Source organism: Anolis sagrei, chromosome 8 (assembly GCF_037176765.1).
Source record: "Anolis sagrei isolate rAnoSag1 chromosome 8, rAnoSag1.mat, whole genome shotgun sequence".
Classification (NCBI taxonomy): domain Eukaryota; kingdom Metazoa; phylum Chordata; class Lepidosauria; order Squamata; family Dactyloidae; genus Anolis; species Anolis sagrei.
The window spans coordinates 40,084,157-40,104,624 of NC_090028.1; the positions used below are offsets into that span (position 1 = coordinate 40,084,157).

Sequence of the window (20,468 nt, forward strand, 5' to 3'; positions counted from 1 at the left end):
TCATTTGGGAGTTGTAGTTGCTGGGATTTATAGTTCACCTACAATCAAAGAGTATTCTGAACTCCACCAATGATGGAATTGAGCCAAACTTGGCACACAGAACTCCCACGACCAACAGAAAATACTGGTCTAAACCTAAACCAGCCTTTAGAGAAGATCTGTTTTAAGATCAAGTCAGGAGGTACTGTGATTCTAGTTATGAATGGGTTTTTAATTGGGAACGTTATTTTAAAATGTTTAAATATATATTATCTATTTTAATGTTTGTTTATTTTTAGGTTTTAAATTGCATTGTATTGATTTTACCATAAGCTACTTTTAGTTTCTTTTTAGAGATACAAAGTGGAAAACAAATAATAATCACCATCATCACAAAATCATGATCTGTTAACTGCAAAAGGCCACCTTGCTTGGATCTGCTCTCATCATTCATCACACAGTCCTAAATGCTTGGGAAGTGTTTGACTTGTGATTTTGTGATACGAAATCCAGCATATAGATCTCGTTTGCTTTGTTTTTGTGTCAGTAAAATAATAATAATAACAATAATAACAATAATAATAATAATTTCAGTTTATTTGTGAGTAACCTTTAGTCAACAAAACAAGACATCTTTCAGAGTAAATATGGATCAATAAATCAGTCTAAAGCTGCACAATTTGGGAGTGAAAAGGCCTTGAAATCAGTGTGCCTGACTCCTCTAAGTGTGTGCTTCAACCCATCGAATTGGGACTCATCTGAATGTGGCATTATTTTCATGTGGCCCGGTTTCTGTATGCTTTTCCATGCAAAACTGATGTGAAAAAGGTTTCTACCACAAACTTGATGTAGACATCAAGTCCTACAAATATCTGATATCTTGCTTCCAAATCCCGTATCAAGAGGGAGGTTTATACCAATTGCAATGTGTGCCTGCACTTTGGTGATCAGAAAAGACAGCAATTGATAAATATGAATGTCTTGAAAAAAAGTATTAAAGGCTAAGGCAGGAAAGAAATTATTCTTTTTCTAATTATCAAGCATTTCCTTTTAGGTGTGAAACAGCTCCATTTAAAATGTTAATATTCTTCGTTTTGCCTTCGCTTCCTGTTGCATTCGGATTCTTTGTCGTTTCAGATGTCAGGAAAACACTGGATGATTTGCAAAAAGTCTTGAAGAATTTTCAGGCCAGAGTTGAATTCACAGAAGATTTACAGAAGATGAGCAATGTAAGAGTTTTACTATTGTATTAAGCAAGAGATTCCATTAAACAGAGCTTTAAAATCATATAAACCTCTAGAGCAGTGGTTTTCAACATTCCTAATGCCATGACCCCTTATGTTGTGATGACTCTCAAAGATAAATTTATTTTTGATGCTATATCACAACTGTAATTTTGCTACTGTTGTGAATTGTAATGTAAACATCTGATATACAGGATGTATTCTCATTCACTGGACCAAATTTGACACAAATACACGATACACCCAAATTTGAATACTGGTGGGGTTGGGGGATTGATTTTTTTTCATTTGGGAGTTGTAGTTGCTGGGATTTATAGTTCACCTACAATCAACGAGCATTCTGAGCTCCACCAACGATGGAATTGAACCAAACTTGGCACACAGACCTCCCATGACTAACAGAAAATTGGAAAGTTTGGTGGGCATTGACTTGGAGTTTTGGAGTGTAGTTCACCTCCATCCAGAGAGCACTGTGGACTCAAACAATGATGGAACTAGACCAAATTTAGAACAAATCCTCAATATACCTAAATATGAACACTGGTGGAGTTTGAGGAAAATAGCCCTTGACATTTGTGAGTTGTCGTTACTGGGATTTATAGTTCACCTACAATCAAAGAGCATTCTGAGCTCCACCAATGATGGAATTGAACCAAACTTGGCACACAGACCTCCCATGACCAACAGAAAATACTGGAAGGGTTTGGTGGGCATTGACCTTGAGTTTTGGAGTTGTAGTTCACCTCCATCCAGAGAGCACTGTGGACTCAAATGATGATGGAACTGGACCAAATTTAGAACGAATCCTCAATATAACCAAATGTGAACACTGGTGGAGTTTGGGGAAAATAGCCCTTGACATTTGGGTGTTGTAGTTACTGGGATTTATAGTTCACCTACAATCAACGAGCATTCTGAACTCCACCAACGATGGAATTGAACCAAACTTGGCACACAGACCTCCCATGACCAACAGAAAATACTGTGTTTTCTGATGGTCTTTGGTGACCCCTCTGACACCCCCTTATGAGCCCCTCCCAGGGGTCCCAACCTCCAGGTTGAGAAACACTGACCTAATAATATAGTTTATCAGTGTGTTTTTTCAGTGTTTGTTAGTCTCAAGAGCCAGTCCTTTTGGATGAACCCTGGGTCTGATATGCATCTAATAGGACTCTTGTTTTTTTTGTAGTATTATAAATGCATTGATTCTTGTTTCATTTCACAAATAGTTTGTGATCTCGCAATACTTTGCTTGCAGTGGACTGATCACTGCTACCTTGAACTTCTAAGGCTAGTTGGCTATATATACCAACACTTTAACCAGTATATTAAGTTTACTCATTTATTTCACTATTTTTCCAACTAGGAATCAGGAGACTTCGTCGATATAAGAGAAGTAATTGAAAGTAATGGCACTGAAATAAAAGGTGAGGTTCTTTTTAAATAAAAATAACATATATATATATATATATATATACACACACACACACAACATATATACACAAACTGGGCCACAGCAACACGTGGCAGGGGATGGCTAGTATATTATACTATTAGCATAGCATATTATTATTATTATTATTATTATTATTATTATATTACTATATTTTACTATACCACTATACTGCAGTATTATTACTAATATTACATGTAATATATAAGATACAGTTATTCTATTTTATTACTAGGGGTTTTTTTTTAAATGCATTCATTCATATAACTATTTCTTAACTGTAGAGTACATGTTTGGTTTCTGAAAATGCCTAATTCAGTTTCTGGTCTCTCTGACTATGGCTGAGAAAGGTGAAATCTTAGCTGTTTTTGATCTATACAGATAGTACAGGACTTGGATGGTCCATGAGGCTGTTTCCCATAGACCTGTTGTGTCATGGATGCAAAATATCCCAGTAATTGCTTTCTTATTTCTAGCACAAAATTGTGCTTTTGTATTTGGCCAATGGTAGGCAACTGATGTCCCGAGACACTTCTCTGGTTCGTTGGCAAAAGTAGTAATCTGAGTAAGTTTGTTTGTTTGGTAACTGTATTCTTAAGCGTGGTTTGTGTGTTTAATTATCCAGGAAAACACAGAACTGCTCACAAACCTCATTCGAAACCAAAAACACTTGCTTTTGAAGCAAATCTTCAAGAAAACGGAGCTGGGAGCCTGAAAACGGAGGAGGACCTCTGGGCCAGGCTTGATGAACTGGAGAAGCAAGAAGAGGCCCTTGGTGAATGTGAAAGGAATCCTGAGAGCTCTGGGTTGGAGTTTTCAATCCAGAAGAAGTAAGAAAACCCAGGACGGAAAGCCTGACCATTAGTACATCCAAACTGCAAATATCTGTGCTTATTACTGTATTATTACTGTACTAGCTGTACCCACCACACGTTGCTGTGGCCAGCCTTCCCTCCCTCTTTCTCTCCTTTCTTTCTCTCCTTCCTTCTCTCCCTCTTTCCTTCCTTCCTTCCATCTTTTTCTTTCCCTTCTCATTTCCCTTCTTCTTTCTTCCTTCTCTACCTGTTTTTTTCCACTTCCTTTGCTCCTTGGTTCCATCCTTCCTTGTCTCCTTCCTTCCTTCCTTCCTTCCTTCCTTCCTTCCCTCCCTCCCTCCCTCCCTCCCTCCCTATTTCACTTTTTTATTTCCTTCTCTCTTTCTTCCCTTCTCTCTTTCCTTCCTTCTTTCCCTCCTTCTCTCCTTTCTTCCCTCTTTCTTTCCTTCTGTCTTTTTCTTTCCCTTCTCCTTTCCTTTCTTCTTTCTTCCTCCTCTACCTGTTTCTTTTTTCACTTCCTTTGCTCCTTGGTTCCATCCTTCCTTGTCCCCTTCCTTCCTTCCCTCCCTCCCTCTTTCACTTTTTTATTTCCTACTCTCCTTCCTCCCTTCTCTACATTTCTTTCTTTCCTTCTCTCCTTCCCTCTTTCTTTCCCTCCTACTCTCCTTCCTTCCTTCCCCCTTTCTGTGTATGTGTTTTGTGTGTGCATATGTGTGTATATACGTCTGTATATATTTGTGTATATGTGTATATATGTGGTTTAGCGCATGCGTTGTAATTTTTTTGGTTTTTTTGCTTTTTAAGTCTATTCTGCTGTGTTTTTCGGTGTTTTTGTGAGTGATGGTCACTTGTTGGCCTGATAGGTGTCTTGTGTCCAAATTTGATGTCAATTCGTCCAGTGGTTTTGAGTTATGCTAATCCCACAAACGAACATTACATTTTTATTTATATAGATCACTGTAATAATACAGAAATTATTACTGTATTATTGTATTATAAAAATAATACAGTAATAAGCATAGTAGTAATTATAATAATACAGTAATAAGCACAGTAATAATTACTGTGCTTATTACTGTATTACTGTATAAACCGTTACATTGGGCATGTCAAATGTCCCCGGTCTCCCCCCTCCCTCCTCCCCACCTGTCATGAGTCTCAGGTTAAGTTAAAAAGCCTTCTCTGTAAGTAAACTAAATGTAACTTAGATCACTTTTTGTGAATGTGACCTGTGATTATTTCAGTTTTTGGCCACATAACATCATGATTTAACATTTTTCATTTAACATTTTCCATCTAAAATTATCTGCATTACGTATTGCTAAGTCAATAAAAAAAAAAACAATAGCAAACAGTCCTATTGTCAAATTAGCTTGGATATTATAAATGTATTTTCCTGTTGTAGTTGATTATTTTCATTAGTATTTATTTATTTACGACATTTATATGCTGCCCTTCTCACCCCGAAGGGGACTCAGAGCGGCTTACAAGATATATATATATATATATATATATATATATATACATACACATACATACACACACACACACACACACACATATATATATATATACACACACACACAATATATATTATATTATCAGCATAGTACAATATCAGTATTAAAGATTACTATATTGTACTATACCATTATATTGTAATATTATTAGTAATATTACATGTAATATAAATATATAATTATAATATATTATTATTGGTATCATAGTGCATTGCATTATACTATTATAAATATTATATGTATATAAAATATATTATATTATATTATATTATTAGAATAGCACAGGAGACAAGGCGGAAATTTAGGTACCACTTATGTGGGGAGGCTAATTTAACTGATTTACGATGCCATAAAAATCTCCAGCAAGTATGCAAAAGAATAAGGAAGTACTTCATCAGTGTTACAAACGGATGTTGAAGCAACAGCTCCCCTGGAATGTTAAATAAAATAGCCTCTGTGTGTCTGTCTATATATGTTGTGTGTCTATGGCATTGAATGTTTGCCATGTATATGTACATTGTAATCCGCCCTGAGTCCCCTGCGGGGTGAAAAGGGCAGAATATGAATACTGTAAAGAAAGAAAGAAATAAAGGCCTCATAAAACTATAACTCCCATGATTCAATTGCATTGAGCCAAGGCAATTTAGGTGGTGCTAAATTGCATTAATTTTACAGTACAGATGTACCCCGAATCAATCTGATGGCCCCTCTGAGTCGTCCTTTTTTGGTGAGAAGGGTGGGATATAAATGTAGTAAATAAATACATTAATTCTACAGTTTAGCTACTCCTCTGATTCAGACTGATGTTTCTCCTCTTTAGGATTTCCGATGCCATTCAGGCAAATGGAGATGATGCCTCTTCCTCTGAAGAAGAAGAGAAAGATGACAAGAAGACAAATGTGAATACAGTTCATGAGGAAGACGAATCTCATACTCAGGGCAACTTTCAGAAAGAAGTGGCCAACTCTGCATTGCACAGAGGTCAGCTGAATGGCCCAGGACATTGTTGCAGTGATGAGGAGGAGGAGGAGGAAGAGGAAGAGGAGGATGTAGTCATTGCTGAGAATGCTGTACCAACAATATATTTCTCCCATACTGTGGAACCTAAAAGGGTTAGTATTGCAAGCATTTGTGTTATAGCGATTAATTACACTATATGTAAAAAATATTGAAAAAAATGTGTTCCTGGTTTGAAAGTGTTACTTTGATTAGAAAGGTACTTACTTTGAAAGTGATTGTTCTACTCCAGAAACATTGTTTTTATAGCTGCCACAAATTATGTGGAACTGCTTAAGATTCAAAGTGCTGGTTTTGACCTACAAAACCCTACACGGTTCCGGCCCAGCGTATCTGTCCGAACGCATCTCCCTTTACGTCCCTCCTCGGAGTTTGAGATCCTCTGGGGAGGCCCTGCTCTCGGCCCCGCCTCTGTCACAAGTGAGATTGGCGGGGACGAGGAGCAGGGCCTTCTCAGTGGTGGCTCCTCACCTATGGAATTCACTCCCCGGGGAAATTAGATCAGCAATCCCTCCTTTCCTTCAGAAAGAAATTAAAAACATGGATGTGGGAACAGGCAATCTGGCAAATGAATAAAGGACTGTGACGACGGATAGGAATTGGACAAGGTGGAACGAAATATGGACTCTGAGTTGGCGAACGTTGTGACTGAGATTGGCTATCGATTGTGAGATATATTGTTGTTTTAATTGTTTTAATTGTGGACCATTTAATTGCTGTTTTTATGTGTTATTGTATTTGTGTGGGCACCAAGATGTGCCTTTTTGTAAGCCGCCCTGAGTCTCCCCTCGGGGGTTGAGAAGGGCGGGGTAGAAGTATTCGAAATACATAAATAAAATAAATTCTATGATGGACTAGCCGTCCCCTGCCATGCTTTGCTGTGGCCCAGCCTGGTGAACTGGAAAATAAAGTAATAAAAAAGTGTTGGTTTCTAATATATGTAATGTCTTTATGCTTGTGGGTAAGCAGTATTTCTTGTTGTTTCTTTGTTGGCGTTGATGTGGTTTACCTACTCTGGAACATGCAACATATCATTGTCCTTCTTTAGGGGTCCCTTTCAAATCTATGATACTATATCTGTGTGTGTGTGAATTATATCTATCTATATCTATGGCTGGATGGATCTTTGTCAGGAGGGCTTTGATTACGTTTTCTTGCCCTGGTGAAGGGAGTTGGACTGGATGGCCTTAAGTATTTTCTGTTGGTCATGCGGGTTCTGTGTGGGAAGTTTGGCCCAATTCTGTCGTTTGTGGGTTTCAGAATGCTCTTTGATTGTAGGTGAACTATAAATCCCTGTGTAACATGCACAGATATCTATAACAACAATTACAAAAACTGCAGATTGCAAATCACAATTTCTATATTACAGGAAATTCTTCATTAAATGTGACGTGGGAACATTAACATGATTAATTAGTAACTGTTTATAAATGAAAGATTGTTTATCAATATTTTGTCAACACAATGAAAAGCTTCCAAAATAACATTTACTATATACCAGGAGATTTGTCATAAGTAAATGACGTCAGAAATAGTAACTCAAATATTGTTAAATGCAAAATAACAATTTCTTCCAAAATAACAATTTCTATATTGTAGAAAGTTCTTCATCAATATATGACGTCAGGAATAGTAACACAAAAAGGTCTCCCGGGTTGTTTCCCTTGTTTCGTAATATCTTCTTCAGGAGTTAGTCTTATCTATGATGCTTGAATTCAGTTCTAATTAGTAGCTATTGGTTCTGTAGTAAGTTTCTATCTGCATTTATAGTCTTTGGATCCAATTCCTGTGAACAGCCTAGGCTCTGTAGTGAGAGGACAAGCTCGTTACAGAACTCATAGATCACAATTATCTATGAGTTTGCAATCTGCAGTTTTTGTAATTATTGAACTATAAATCCCAGCAGCTACAACTCCCAAATGTCAAGGTCTATTTCCCCCAAACTCCACCAGTGTTCGTATTTGGACATATGGAATATTTGTGCAAAATTTGGTCCAGATCCATCATTGTTTGAGTTCACAATGCTCTCTGGATGTAGGTGAACTACAACTCCCAAACTCAAAGTCAATGCCCATCAAACCCTTCTAGAGTTTTCTGTTGGCAATGGGAGTTCTGTGTGCCCCGTTTGGTTCAATTCCATCGTTGGTGGAGTTCAGAATGCTCTTTGATTGTAGGTGAACTATAAATCCCAGCAACTACAACTTGCAAATGACAAAATCAATTTTTTTGAGTGATGGTCACTCCTTGGATTAGTAGGTGTCTTGCGGCCAAATCTGGTGGCAATTCGTCCAGTGGTTTTTGAGTTATGGAAAATACTTTCCATTCAGCCATGGCTTTGACTCCTTTTCAGTCTTCTTATCTGAAGTAAATATTCCTCCTAATTTGGGAAATGGGAAGGAGTAATCCAATAGAAGGGACCCCCCCCCCCCGGTGATGCAGCGACTTAAACCGCTGAACTGCTGAACTTGCTGACCAAAAGATTGGCAGTTCAAATCCGGGGAGTGGGGTGACCTCCTGTTGTTAGCCCCAGCTTCTGCCAACTTAGCAGTTCAAAAACATGCAAATGTGTGTAGATAGGTACCGCTCCAGTAGGAAAGGTAATGGTGCTTCATGCAGTCATGCCAGTCACATGACCTTGGAGGTGTCTATGGGCAACACCGGCTCTTCAGCTTAGAAATGGCGATGGGTACCAACTCCCAGAGTTGAACACAACTAGGGAAAAAGCTTTATCTTTTATCCTTACAATCTCTGGAGATGCCTGCCATAGATACAGGCAAAACGTCAGGAGGGAGTGCTTCTGGAACATAGCCGTACAGCCTGCAAAACTCACAACCACCCCTTGTCTGTCCTGTTTGTGTGTTTGTTGTTAGAGTGCTGCTTATTTTAAAACAATTTGGCTATCATTTTAATAAAAGCACAATGATTATGATGCATTATGGAATGAATCTATAAATCATGAGCTGTAATTTTTGATTTATGGCATATCAAATAAATATGATGTGTCTTTTGAAATATGTGCCCCTTCCTCCCTTTCTGCCAGTGTTGCACAAATAATGTCCTGATCTAGAAGAAAGCATTCCAGTGTTGTCTGCCTTGTTTAACTCTTAACGTAATTAGTTAGCTTTTTCATAATTGCCAACTCGTGGGCCGCGTTCTCCCTTTGTTGGAATATCTCTTGTTTTCGATGAGAAATTCTAGTTGTTTACATATGGAAAATGAACGCGCTCAGGTTCTTAAGGGGAATTCTTAGTGAAGTTCAGCAAGAATTGAGTTTTATTCACTTAGGAAAATAATCAATATGGAATTTTATTGGCTGATCTTTACTCTGTTACAAACCGAAGAGTTCCCTTAATTTCAGGTACGAATAAACACGGGGAAAAATACGACGTTAAAATTCAGTGAAAAGAAAGAAGAGGCAAAACGAAAACGGAAGAACAGCAATGGCAACGGACACGCGTCTACGGAGCTGCCCAGCATCAAAACACCAGCAGACATTTACCGGTGTGTAAGAATAATCTTATGCCTTGTGGGAATATATTATGTATTATCTCATGTATAACTTACCTTTATTCCTAAACTTTACTTCTCGAATAAAAGGTTTTCGAACAGAGATAACCTAGAAAGAATCAGGTTAGGGTTCCTGCATAACAACAACAACAAGAGAAGCAGTTCAAGATATTTTAGCAACTTTGTGCTCAAAACTAACAATGTGCATACTTTCAATGAAACAATGTGGTGAGAAAGCCCTGCACAAACAAAAATATGATTTACTTTCTAGAAACTATATATTCAGGAATGATGTTTGTTCAATTTCTGTGGCCAAACGTATAGATCTGTGTTTTTTAACATGCTAAATCAGCATTGGCGTGAGCTTGCTAAATAGGCTGATGTTTCTTTTTTATGAAGTACAGCTGAAGCATTGTATTGTCAAAGGCTTTCATGGCTGGAATCACTGGATTGTTGTGAGTTTTCTGGGCTGTATGGCTATATTCCAGAAGCATTCTCTCCTAATATTTCGCCTGCACCTATGGCAGGCATCCTCAGAGATTGTGAGGATCTCACAAGATGCCTGCCATAGATGTGAGGATCTCACAACCTCTGAGGATGCCTGCCACAACCTCTGAGGATGCCTGCCATAAAGGTGAGGGTCCCACAACCTCTGAGGATGCCTGCCATAGATGTGAGGGTCTCACAACCTCTGAGGATGCCTGCCATAGATGTAAAGGTCTCACAACTTCTGAGGATGCCTGCCATAGATGTGAGGGGCTCACAACCTCTGAGGATACCTATAGATGTGAGGATCTCACAACTTTTGAGGATGCCTGCAATAGATGTGAGGGTCTCAACCTCTAAGGATGACTGCCATAGATGTGAAGGTCTCACAATCTCTGAAGATGCCTGCCATAGATGTGAGGGTCTCACAACCTCTTAGGATGCCTGCTATAGATGCAGGTGAAATGTCAGGAGAAAATGCTTCTGTAACATGGCCATACAGCCCAGAAAACTGACAACAATCCAGCTGAATCATTATTTGCTGCAGATTGTAAATTCATGTAAATGTCTACAACAGCCACTAGGTGGCATTTGGAAAGGTTTTACTGTTGCCCATTTATCCCAGCATTTATCCCATTAATCCCAGCATTGAGTTAAGGGAGCTCAATTTGGGGTCAGGACGCTCCATTTGGGAGTCATCTGCTGAAGAAGCAGAGGTAGATACCATTTTGAAGAAGAGTTTTAGATGGGAGTAAATGAACATTAGCTGCAACTGAGCAATTAAGTGTTTCCTTCATGGAAGCAAGAATATGTTTTCATGAATTAAGCATAGAACTTCTAAAGTGGATGATAGTATTCCATTACAAAAATTCATATCTTTTTTCTCTTTCAACCTGTTTTCTAAAGAGATTGGCCATAATTTGGTTGAGTAAAAAAACTGCATGTAGCAGATCTCAGCTTCCTATTTGGAAATACCTCATTTGGCAGCCTAGAGTACAAGATCCTCCAGTAAAAATCCTTCAACTGATGTGCAGCAGTGACTCCCAATGATCCTCCAGATGTTTTAGATGTAGTCTCTCAGAATTCCTGACTGTTGGCCAAGTCAGCTAAGGCTTCTGAATCATAGAATCAAAGAGTTGGAAGAGACCTCCTGGGCCATCCAGTCCAACCCCATTCTGCCAAGAAGCAGGAAAATTGCATTCAAATCTCCCCTGACAGATGGCCATCCAACGTCTCTTTAAAAGCTTCCAAAGAAGGAGCCTCCACCACACTCTGGGGCAGAGAGTTCTACTGCTGAACGACTCTCACAGTCAGGAAGTTCTTCCTCATGTTCCGATGGAATCTCCTTTCTTGTAGTTTGAAGCCATTCCTCCATTGTGTCCTAGTCTCCAGGGAAGCAGAAAACAAGCTTGCTCCCTCCTCCCTATGACTTCCTCTCACATATTTATACATGACTATCATGTTTCCTCTCAGCCTTCTCTTCTGCAGGCTAAACATGCCCAGCTCTTGAAGCCGCTCCTCATAGGGCTTGTTCTCCAGACCCTTGATCATTTTAGTTGCCCTCCCCTGGACACATTCCAGCTTAGAGTCAAGATCTCCCTTCAATTGTGGTGCCCAGAATTGGACACAGTGTGATTCCAGATGTGGTCTAACCAAGGCAGAATAGAGCATGAGGAGCAGGACTTCCCTGGATCTAGACACTAGACTCTTCTTGATGCAGGCCAAAATCCCACCACATCTGAGAGTTTCTGTATCCGTTTTCCCTGAGGATGCTTGCTTCCAAAGGGAAGTTATGATCATTAACTTCTCAAAAAAGAAGTGTAAGAGTTGCAGAATACAGTCCACCTATCTTTTATATTTGAAAAGGTTTTAGCTAGGACATTATTATTATTGTCGAAGGCTTTCATGGCTGGAATCACTCAGTTCTTGTGGGTTTTTTCGGGCTATATGGCCATGTTCTAGAGGCATTTCTCCTGACGTTTCGCCTGCATCTATGGCAAGCATCCTCACTTGCTTGCCATAGATGCTTGCCATAGATGCAGGCGAAACGTCAGGAGAAATGCCTCTAGAACATGGCCATATAGCCCACAAAAAAACCACAAGAACTGGATTATTATTATTATTAATATTATACTTACAAAGTTGAGTAGGCGAAGTTGTCATAACAAATTTGTACCCAAGACATAACGGAAAGGATTGTGAATTTGTCATGAGGTTCTTCTCCCCTCCCTCTGCATAGTTTATTAAAGCTAACATTTTCTTTTACAGAGTCTTTGTTGATGTTGTGAATGGAGAATATGTCCCTCGTAAATCAATCCTGAAGTCTCGAAGCCGAGAGAATAGTGTTTGTAGCGATACCAGCGAGAGCAGCACGGCCGAGTTTGACGACAGACGAGGAATTCTGAGGAGCGTCAGCTACGACGAAGCCACCTACAGCGACAACAGCGAAGGGATCTTGGAGGAGGAGGAGGAGGAGGAAGAGGGCGAGCAGGAACATCTTTCCAGAATCCCATCACTCACGTCAGGAATCTATGAGGTACAGGAAGAGATTTCCTTCTATTTTGAAAGATGTGTTAGGACAAGTAAGACATCTTCATTAATTTCCTTTCTCATGACTTGACTTCATAATTCACAATGGGTTACTCCTTGGGGAGAACAGCAACACTTTTTAAGAAGCAGTGTATTTTTCTCTGGAGGCACATTTTTCTCTTTTAAGATAGAAGAATTCAGGAACATCTTGAAGAGTCTTCTTTAGTTACATTCAGAACACATGGGTTGGAGGTGTCTTTGAACGGGTCTGATAAGGACTTTGGCATGAAATCCTAGAGAGCCAGTGCCACTTAGCATTGATTCATCATGTTCCTAGAAATAAATGCTGTTTACAAATTTTCATGCAGTTTGGTACTTCAGTGCTTGGAGTTTTCTTGCTCACGGAAATATATGAGTTCAATATGACACATCCTCCAATAATTCTGAAGGGTTCTGCAGATCTAGATCCCCAAAGAGTACAAGGATATAAGTACCTTGTCTGAAATCTTCTGTGACAACATTTCTAGCCTTCCAAATCTCCTGTTCAAGGCGCTAATACCACAGTGAGTGAGCCCACATTACATAAAAATGGCATTAAATATATGTGCATATGGTGATATATCTTAATGATTCCCTGTCATCGTGAAAGGAAGCTTCACTTTTTTGTGGCATCTGAGACTCACACAAATTGTGTTATCTGTGCATTGTTTGGAACCTTATAGCGCTATATTATTATTATTATTATTATTATTATTATTATCATAAACACAACAAGATGAGTCCACAACAGACAAGATCACTCTGCTGGCTGTTGTATTGGATCACAATATAGGACTGTGTGATGTATTAGCGAATAATGTGTGCAGATCCCAGTAGGGTGGCCTTCTGCAGCTGGCAGATGGTAATTTTGTCAGCGCTGATTGCGTTTAAGTGCAGGCCAAGATCTTTAGGCACTGCACCCAGTGTGCTGATCACCACTGGGGCCACCTTGACTGGCTTGCTGCTGTTGTTCTTATATTATTATTATTATTATTATTATTATTATTATTATTATTATTATTATTATTTTGTCCAGAGGAGGGCGATTATTTATTTATTTATTTATTATTTATTATTTGCACTTGTTAACCGCCACTCTCAAGCCCGAAGGCGACTCGTGGCGGTGTACAGAACATAGAACACAAAGGACAACAGGTTACAATAAATCAGGACCACAACACACATCTTACTAATACACAGCTACTTAACTAAAAATCCGCTTCGTCTTGTTTAGGGTCATAATCAATCTCGTAGTCATGGTCCATTCCGGTGGTCATTCCAAAAACATAGCACTTAGTTGAAGGCCTTCTCAAAGAGCCAGGTTTTCAGGCCCTTGCGGAAGGCCATGAGGGAAGGCGCCTGTCTGATTTCAGCAGGGAGGGAGTTCCACAGCCGGGGGGCCACCACCGAGAAGGCCCGCTCTCTTGTCCCCGCCAGGCGTGCCTGTGAGGCAGGCGGGACCGAGAGAAGGGCCTCCCCGGATGATCTCAAGGTCCTCGTGGGCTCGTAGGCCGAGATGCGGTTCTCAAGGTATTTTGGGCCGGAACCGTTTAGGGCTTTGTAGGATAACACCAGCACCTTAAATTGGGCCCGGTAGCTAATTGGCAGCCAGTGGAGCTGGGACAGCAAGGGCGTTGTGTGCTCCCTGCGTCCCGCTCCGGTTAACAACATGGCTGCCGCACGCTGGACTAGCTGGAGCTTCCGGGCCGTCTTCAAGGGCAGCCCCACGTAGAGAGCGTTGCAGTAGTCGAGGCGGGATGTGACCAAAGAGTGTACCACCGTGGCCAAGTCAGACTTCCCAAGATACGGGCGCAGCTGGCGCACGAGCCGAAGCTGTGCAAATGCTCCCCTGGTCACCGCCGAAACCTGGGGATCCAGGCTCAGTGATGAGTCCAGGGTCACACCCAAGCTGCGAACCTGTGCCTTCAAGGGGAGTGCGACCCCGTCCAGCACGGGCTGTAACCCTATACCCTGTTCGGCCTTGCGACTGACCAGGAGTACCTCTGTCTTGTCTGGATTTAATTTCAGTTTGTTCGCCCTCATCCAGACCGTCACAGCGGCCAGGCACCGGTTCAGGACTTCGACAGCCTCCTTAGTAGCAGGTGGGAAGGAGTGACAGAGTTGGACGTCATCTGCGTACAGATGACACCGCACCCCGAAACTCCGGATGATCTCACCCAGCGGCTTCATGTAGATGTTAAACAGCATGGGGGATTAAAATGATCAAGGGTCTGGAGAACAAGCCCTATGAGGAGCAGCTTAAGGAGTGGGCATGTTTAGCCTGAAGAAGAGAAGGCTGAGAGGGGATATGATAGCCATGTATAAATATGTGAGAGGAAGCCACAGGGAGGAGGGAGCAAGCTTGTTTACTGCTTCCATGGAGACTAGGACGCCATGGAACAATGGCTTCAAACTACAAGAAAGGAGATTCCATCTGAACATGAGGAAAAACTTCCTGACTGTGAGAGCCGTTCAGCAGTGGAACTCTCTGCCCCAGAGTGTGGTGGAGGCTCCTTCTTTGGAAGCTTTGAAACAGAGGCGGGATGGCCATCTGTCAGGGGTGATTTGAATGCAATATTCCTGGTTCTTGGCAGAATGGGGTTGGACTGGATGGCCCATGAGGTCTCTTCCAACTCTTTGATTCTATGATTCTATTATTATTATTATTATTATTATTATTATTATTCTAATCCTCATGTCTCAAGGCGGGGTACAACACAATCAAAACACATTCAATAAAATACATATATTGAAAAACATGGTACAAAGATGCATCATAACTCTATTTCCACCTAATCCCTCTGTACCTTTTCATCTGCTGTGTTAGCAGCATTCGACACAGCTTTTGATTATGAGTTTGACTCAACCCATTCTTGACCATGTCTTCTATCTTCTTTGATAGCTTTAGAATGACTTCTTTGAGTTCCTTTAAAAACACATGCCTTTGCGTACAGGGGGTCCTAAGTTTGGTCCTCAGCATCTCCAGTTATAAGGCAGGAAAAGACCTCTACCTTGAGACCATGGAGTCTCATGACTTTCGGAATAGACAACAGTTGGTTAGATGGTTTCTGTGGTCCCAGTTGGAAGGGAGAAACTCCACAAATCTTCAGGGACTGGTTCTATTTATTTCTTGCTTTCTTGGGTTATACAGTTTTGATTTTTCTTCTTTTCCACCCAGCTGTTCTTATTTCCCCCCATAAACTTGATGTTCTTTCTTGTCAGTGACAACAAACATTCTGATTCCAAATGCCATTTTATTCTTCATCTCTGGATTATCATTTGCACGTGGTGACTGTTTATGTGGTTGAATTTAGGACTAGAGAAAAGGCCAAAAAGTATTATTAATAGGTTGTCTTATTAGATATATGGAGCCTATTCTGAAGGAGAGGGGGGAGAGATACAATGTGCAGATGCCCTATTTGTTTGCAACTTGTCATCTTGAAGCAATTTTAAAAGGCCATGGTACTAAACCATCCACATGTGATATAGGGCAGAGATACTGACAAACCACAGAATTTCAGTGCTATCCTATTCAGATTGTGTGTCAGAAAGGAAACCAAATATTGCCCTTGTTCAAAATCCTTTCTCTCCTGTAACTCTTCAGATTGGTGACTCAGTTGAGATGTGCTGCTGTGTCCCTCTATTACCAAATAGTCCAAATACCTCCAGGGTTTCTTTATCCAATCAAACACTGGAAGCAAGGAGTTTGTTCAACAGGTTTATTTGATCAAATCACCCTGCCGGGTGTACAGAAGAAAGTGCCACACAAAACTGAGATGCAGCTCAGCTTTGTAGTCAACACCTTGAGCATGTCCGCAAGCTATTTTCAGGCCATTTTCTCCAATGTATGCCTCATCTCTATCTCTTCCTTTTGTTCCCTTCTGGTGCCAGCTCTTACTGGTATTCCTGCACCTGCTTTTCCTCGGCATCTGATTCCCTCTCCTGTGTCTCCCTCTCCTGTGCCTGCTTGTTACTAGGCATTTTCTCTTTGAACTTTCCCCTTGTCTGAACTCTCTGCTTTGGTTGGTAATTTTTCACTACTTCTTCAGCTGTAGTTCTTTCAACTCCACCTCCCATCAGCCAGGTTAATAGCTGAGGCGGCATACAGGGAGCATACAACTCTCATGTTACACCAGCTCCACTGGCTGCCAGTTTGCTACCGGGCACAATTCAAAGTGCTGGCTTTGGTCTATAAAGCCCTAAATGGCCCCGACCCAATTTACTTGTCTGAACGCATCTCCCCCTATGAACCATTGCAAAGATTAAGATCCTCTGGGGAGGCCCTGCTTTCCATCCCACCATTGTCACAGGCACGATTGGTGGGGACGAGAGACAGGGCCTTCTCGGTGATTGCTCCCTGGCTATGGAACTCCCTTCCTGGTGAGATCAGGTCGGCCCCCTCCCTCCTGTCCTTGAGAAGGATGGTCAAAACCTGGCTGTGGGACCAAGCTTTCTGGACAGGGCAATAAAGCAGCAATAGGAAAGATTACCAGGCCCATTAAATTTGACGCTGATGACTAGGACGGTTTTAAATGGTGTATTTTAATATTGAGATAAATTTTATTTATTTTGTGTACTTCTACCCCGCCCTTCTCAACCCCCGAGGGGGGACTCAGGGCGGCTTACAAAAAGGCACAATTCGATGCCTACACAATAATACAAATAAACGTGTAAAACAGCAATTAAAACAATTAAGACAGTTAAAACAATCAATATATATCACAGTCAATAAACCAATCTCAAGCTCAGCGTTCGCCAACTCAGAGTCCATATTTCGTTCTACATTATCTATTCTTATCGGTCATCATAGTCCTTTATTCATCTGCCAGATTGCCCAAACGCCTGGTCCCAAATCCTTGTTTTTAATTTCCTTCTAAAGGAAAGGAGGCATGTCGCTGATCTAATTTCCCCGGGGAAAGAATTCCACAGGTGAGGGGCCACCACCGAGAAGGCCCTGCTCCTCGTCCCCTCAAATCTTGCTTTTGATAGAGGTGGGGCCGAGAGCAGAGCCTCCGCAGAAGATCTTAAACTCCGAGGCGGGACGTAGAGGGAGACAGTTCGGACAGGTACGCTGGGCGGAACCGTATAGGGTTTTGTAGGTCAAAACCAGCACTTTGAATTGTGCTTGGAATTGGATCGGCAGCCAGTGGAGCTGACATAGCAGAGGGGTGGTATGCTCCCTGTATGACGCTCCCTGTATGACGCTCAATTAGCCCACTGGACTAATTGAAGTTTCCGAACAGTCTTCAAAGGCAACCCCACGTAGAGTGCGTTGCAGCAATCTAATTGGGATGAAACAAGAGCGTGGACCACTGTGGCCAGATCCGACTTCCCAAGGTACGGGCGCAGCTGGCACACATTTTTTAATTGTGCAAAAGCTCTCCCGGCCACCGCCGAGACCTGGGGTTTTTAATGTTTATGTATGTGTATATGAATTTGTGTCCCGGCATTGAATGTTTGCCATATATATGCTGTGTTCCGCCCTGAGTCCCCTTCGGGATGAGAAGGGCGGAATATAAATGTTTAAAATAAATCATAAATAAATCAGTCCCATCTGCAATAATGTCTGGTCAGAATGATGTGAGTTGTAGTTCGACAATATTTTAAAGCGTCATAGATTCCCTGCTCGTACTGAGTCAGGTTATGGCTGCAGATATGTGCCATTGCTTAAGGCTGGTGCTCTACTACTGTTTTGAGTTGGCCAGAGTTCTCAGGTCCATGACAACTTCTTCCTTTGGTTTTAAAGAGCGGTTTTCAGGTACTTGACATAGCAGTGGTAGGTGTGACTGGGATACACTCCCCCTGAAGACGCAGGTTCGCAGCTTGGGAGTGATCCTGGACTCATCGCTGAGCCTGGAACCCCAGGTTACATCCCAAATAGATTACTGCAATGTGCTCTACGTGGGGTTGCCTTTGAAGACTGTTCGGAAACTTCAATTAGTCCAACGGGCGGCGGCTAGATTACTCACTGGAGCGTCATACAGGGAGCATACCACCCCCCTGCTATGTCAGCTCCACTGGCTGCCGATCCAGTTCCGAGCACAATTCAAAGTGCTGGTCTTGACCTATAAAACTCTATACAGCTCCAGTCCATCGTACCTGTCCAAACGTATCTCCTTCTACGTCCCACCTCGGAGCTTAAGATCTTCTGGGGAGGCCCTGCTCTCGGCCCCACCTTTATCACAAGAGAGACTGGTGGGGACAAGGGACAGGGCCTTCTCGGTGGTGGCCCCTTGCCTGTGGAATGCACTCCCCGGGGAAATTAGGACATCAACATCCCTCCTCTCCTTCAGGAAGAAGCTAAAAACCTGGATGTAGTACCAGGCCTTCGGGTAAGCTGGCAGATGGACAAAGACAACTAATAATGACCAGAGTAGGAAAGGACAATGACAATGCTAAATGGTTTACGGACTTGGATTTGGTGAACACTGACCACAAGTTGTTTTTATGGCTGCTAGTATACTGTCTGATTGTTTTAATTAGTTATAACTGTGATATTATGTGGTAAATCTGTGTATTATATATTGCATTGTACGTTGTAATTGTTAGGCATCGAATTGTGCCTTTTGTAAGCCGCCCTGAGCCACCCTAGGGGGTTGAGAAGGACGGGGTAGAAGCACCACAAATAAATAAATATAGCAAAGCATGTTTAACAGGGTTAGTTTTACAACTGGAAGTCAGGGGCTCATTTTGGAGATGTTCTTTGTCTTGCAGGCTTTCTCGGGAACGGTGGTGGAGAAGGAGCCCTTGTCCCCGCTTTCAGTGCTGCACCCGATCCTCGCGCATCCCGTCCTGCCTACCATTCCTGAGCGGAAAGCCGAGGAAGTGCTCTCAGAAGCACCGGAAGAAGCTACAAAGAGGGTTTCGAAATTCAAAGCAGCCAGAATACGACAGAAAACATAGGTCCCATTAAGACAACAAAGTGCATTATATGTAAGATGGGTTACATCTAGTGAACTAAAGGGTGGACTCTGCTGATTCGATATTGTTCATGTTTTGACATCTCATTGATGGGTATTTCTTTTTCTCTCATATATATATATATATATATATATATATATATATATATATATGAGAATCTGTGAGGACGAACTACAATATTCTCCATATTTTCTTAGACTCTCTGTATGCAGTCAGCACCTTTGTACATGTTTGCCTTACGATAATAGCACTTGGAATAATTTTCAAAAGAATAATCTTCATAAGGATTTTTCCCCCTTCTCCTTTGTGTTTAAAACTAATAGAAGCCGTTTTGTACCAGATGTGATGTTCCACATGCCATATGGGTCGTTTGACAGAAACTTCCCGAATTTCAAATAGAGCCAACAATTATATTTCACGACTTGCTTTAGCGTTTTAAGATTCACTTGTATTTTTCCCCCCATTGTTTTTGTAGGATTTGCTTTTAGGTGTCTGTGCTGACAAATCATTTCTTTCCTACTTGCATTTTAAGATAAAAAAAACTGTCTGAAGACTTCACTTGTGTCGCATCTACGAAACAGAACGCTGTGTTCATGCACTTTGCAGGGATGTTTCTTGATGAGGAAATAAAATGGTATTTTGTAAAATTAAACTTTTCAATTAAAGAAAAATAAAATTCCAGAATATTGAGAGTACTTTTCTTTGGGTCGTAATACAGAATGGAGGAGAAGGGTTGTTTTTTTTTTCAATTTCTAAATTCCTTGAGATGTTTTCTGAACTTTACAGTGCAAAGCAGGTTATTCTCTTCCTTTCTTTTGTAACAAATGTCTATTAATGTCAGAGAAGATTACGTGCTCCTGAAGAGAAGAGCTTAACCCTAAACCGAAAGCGCCTTAGCTGCACAGAGGCACTCCCCTTCTTTTGTGTTTAGAAACATATTGCTGTAGCTGTGGCCCCT

The 20,468-nt window shown here is 41.2% G+C and overlaps 1 protein-coding gene across 1 annotated transcript in view; it reads left to right on the forward strand.

The window, feature by feature from the left end:
• Positions 1 to 20,194, forward strand: part of URI1 (URI1 prefoldin like chaperone) — a 62,675-nt gene extending 42,481 nt beyond the window's left edge. The window contains exons 5-11 of the mRNA XM_067471132.1: positions 1,117 to 1,208; positions 2,590 to 2,650; positions 3,302 to 3,506; positions 5,832 to 6,123; positions 9,387 to 9,529; positions 12,290 to 12,557; positions 19,304 to 20,194. Coding sequence (XP_067327233.1) covers positions 1,117 to 1,208; positions 2,590 to 2,650; positions 3,302 to 3,506; positions 5,832 to 6,123; positions 9,387 to 9,529; positions 12,290 to 12,557; positions 19,304 to 19,492 — 1,250 coding nt within the window. The 3' untranslated portion in view covers positions 19,493 to 20,194. The remainder of the gene's footprint in view (positions 1 to 1,116; positions 1,209 to 2,589; positions 2,651 to 3,301; positions 3,507 to 5,831; positions 6,124 to 9,386; positions 9,530 to 12,289; positions 12,558 to 19,303) is intronic.
• Positions 20,195 to 20,468: the final 274 nt, after the last annotated feature.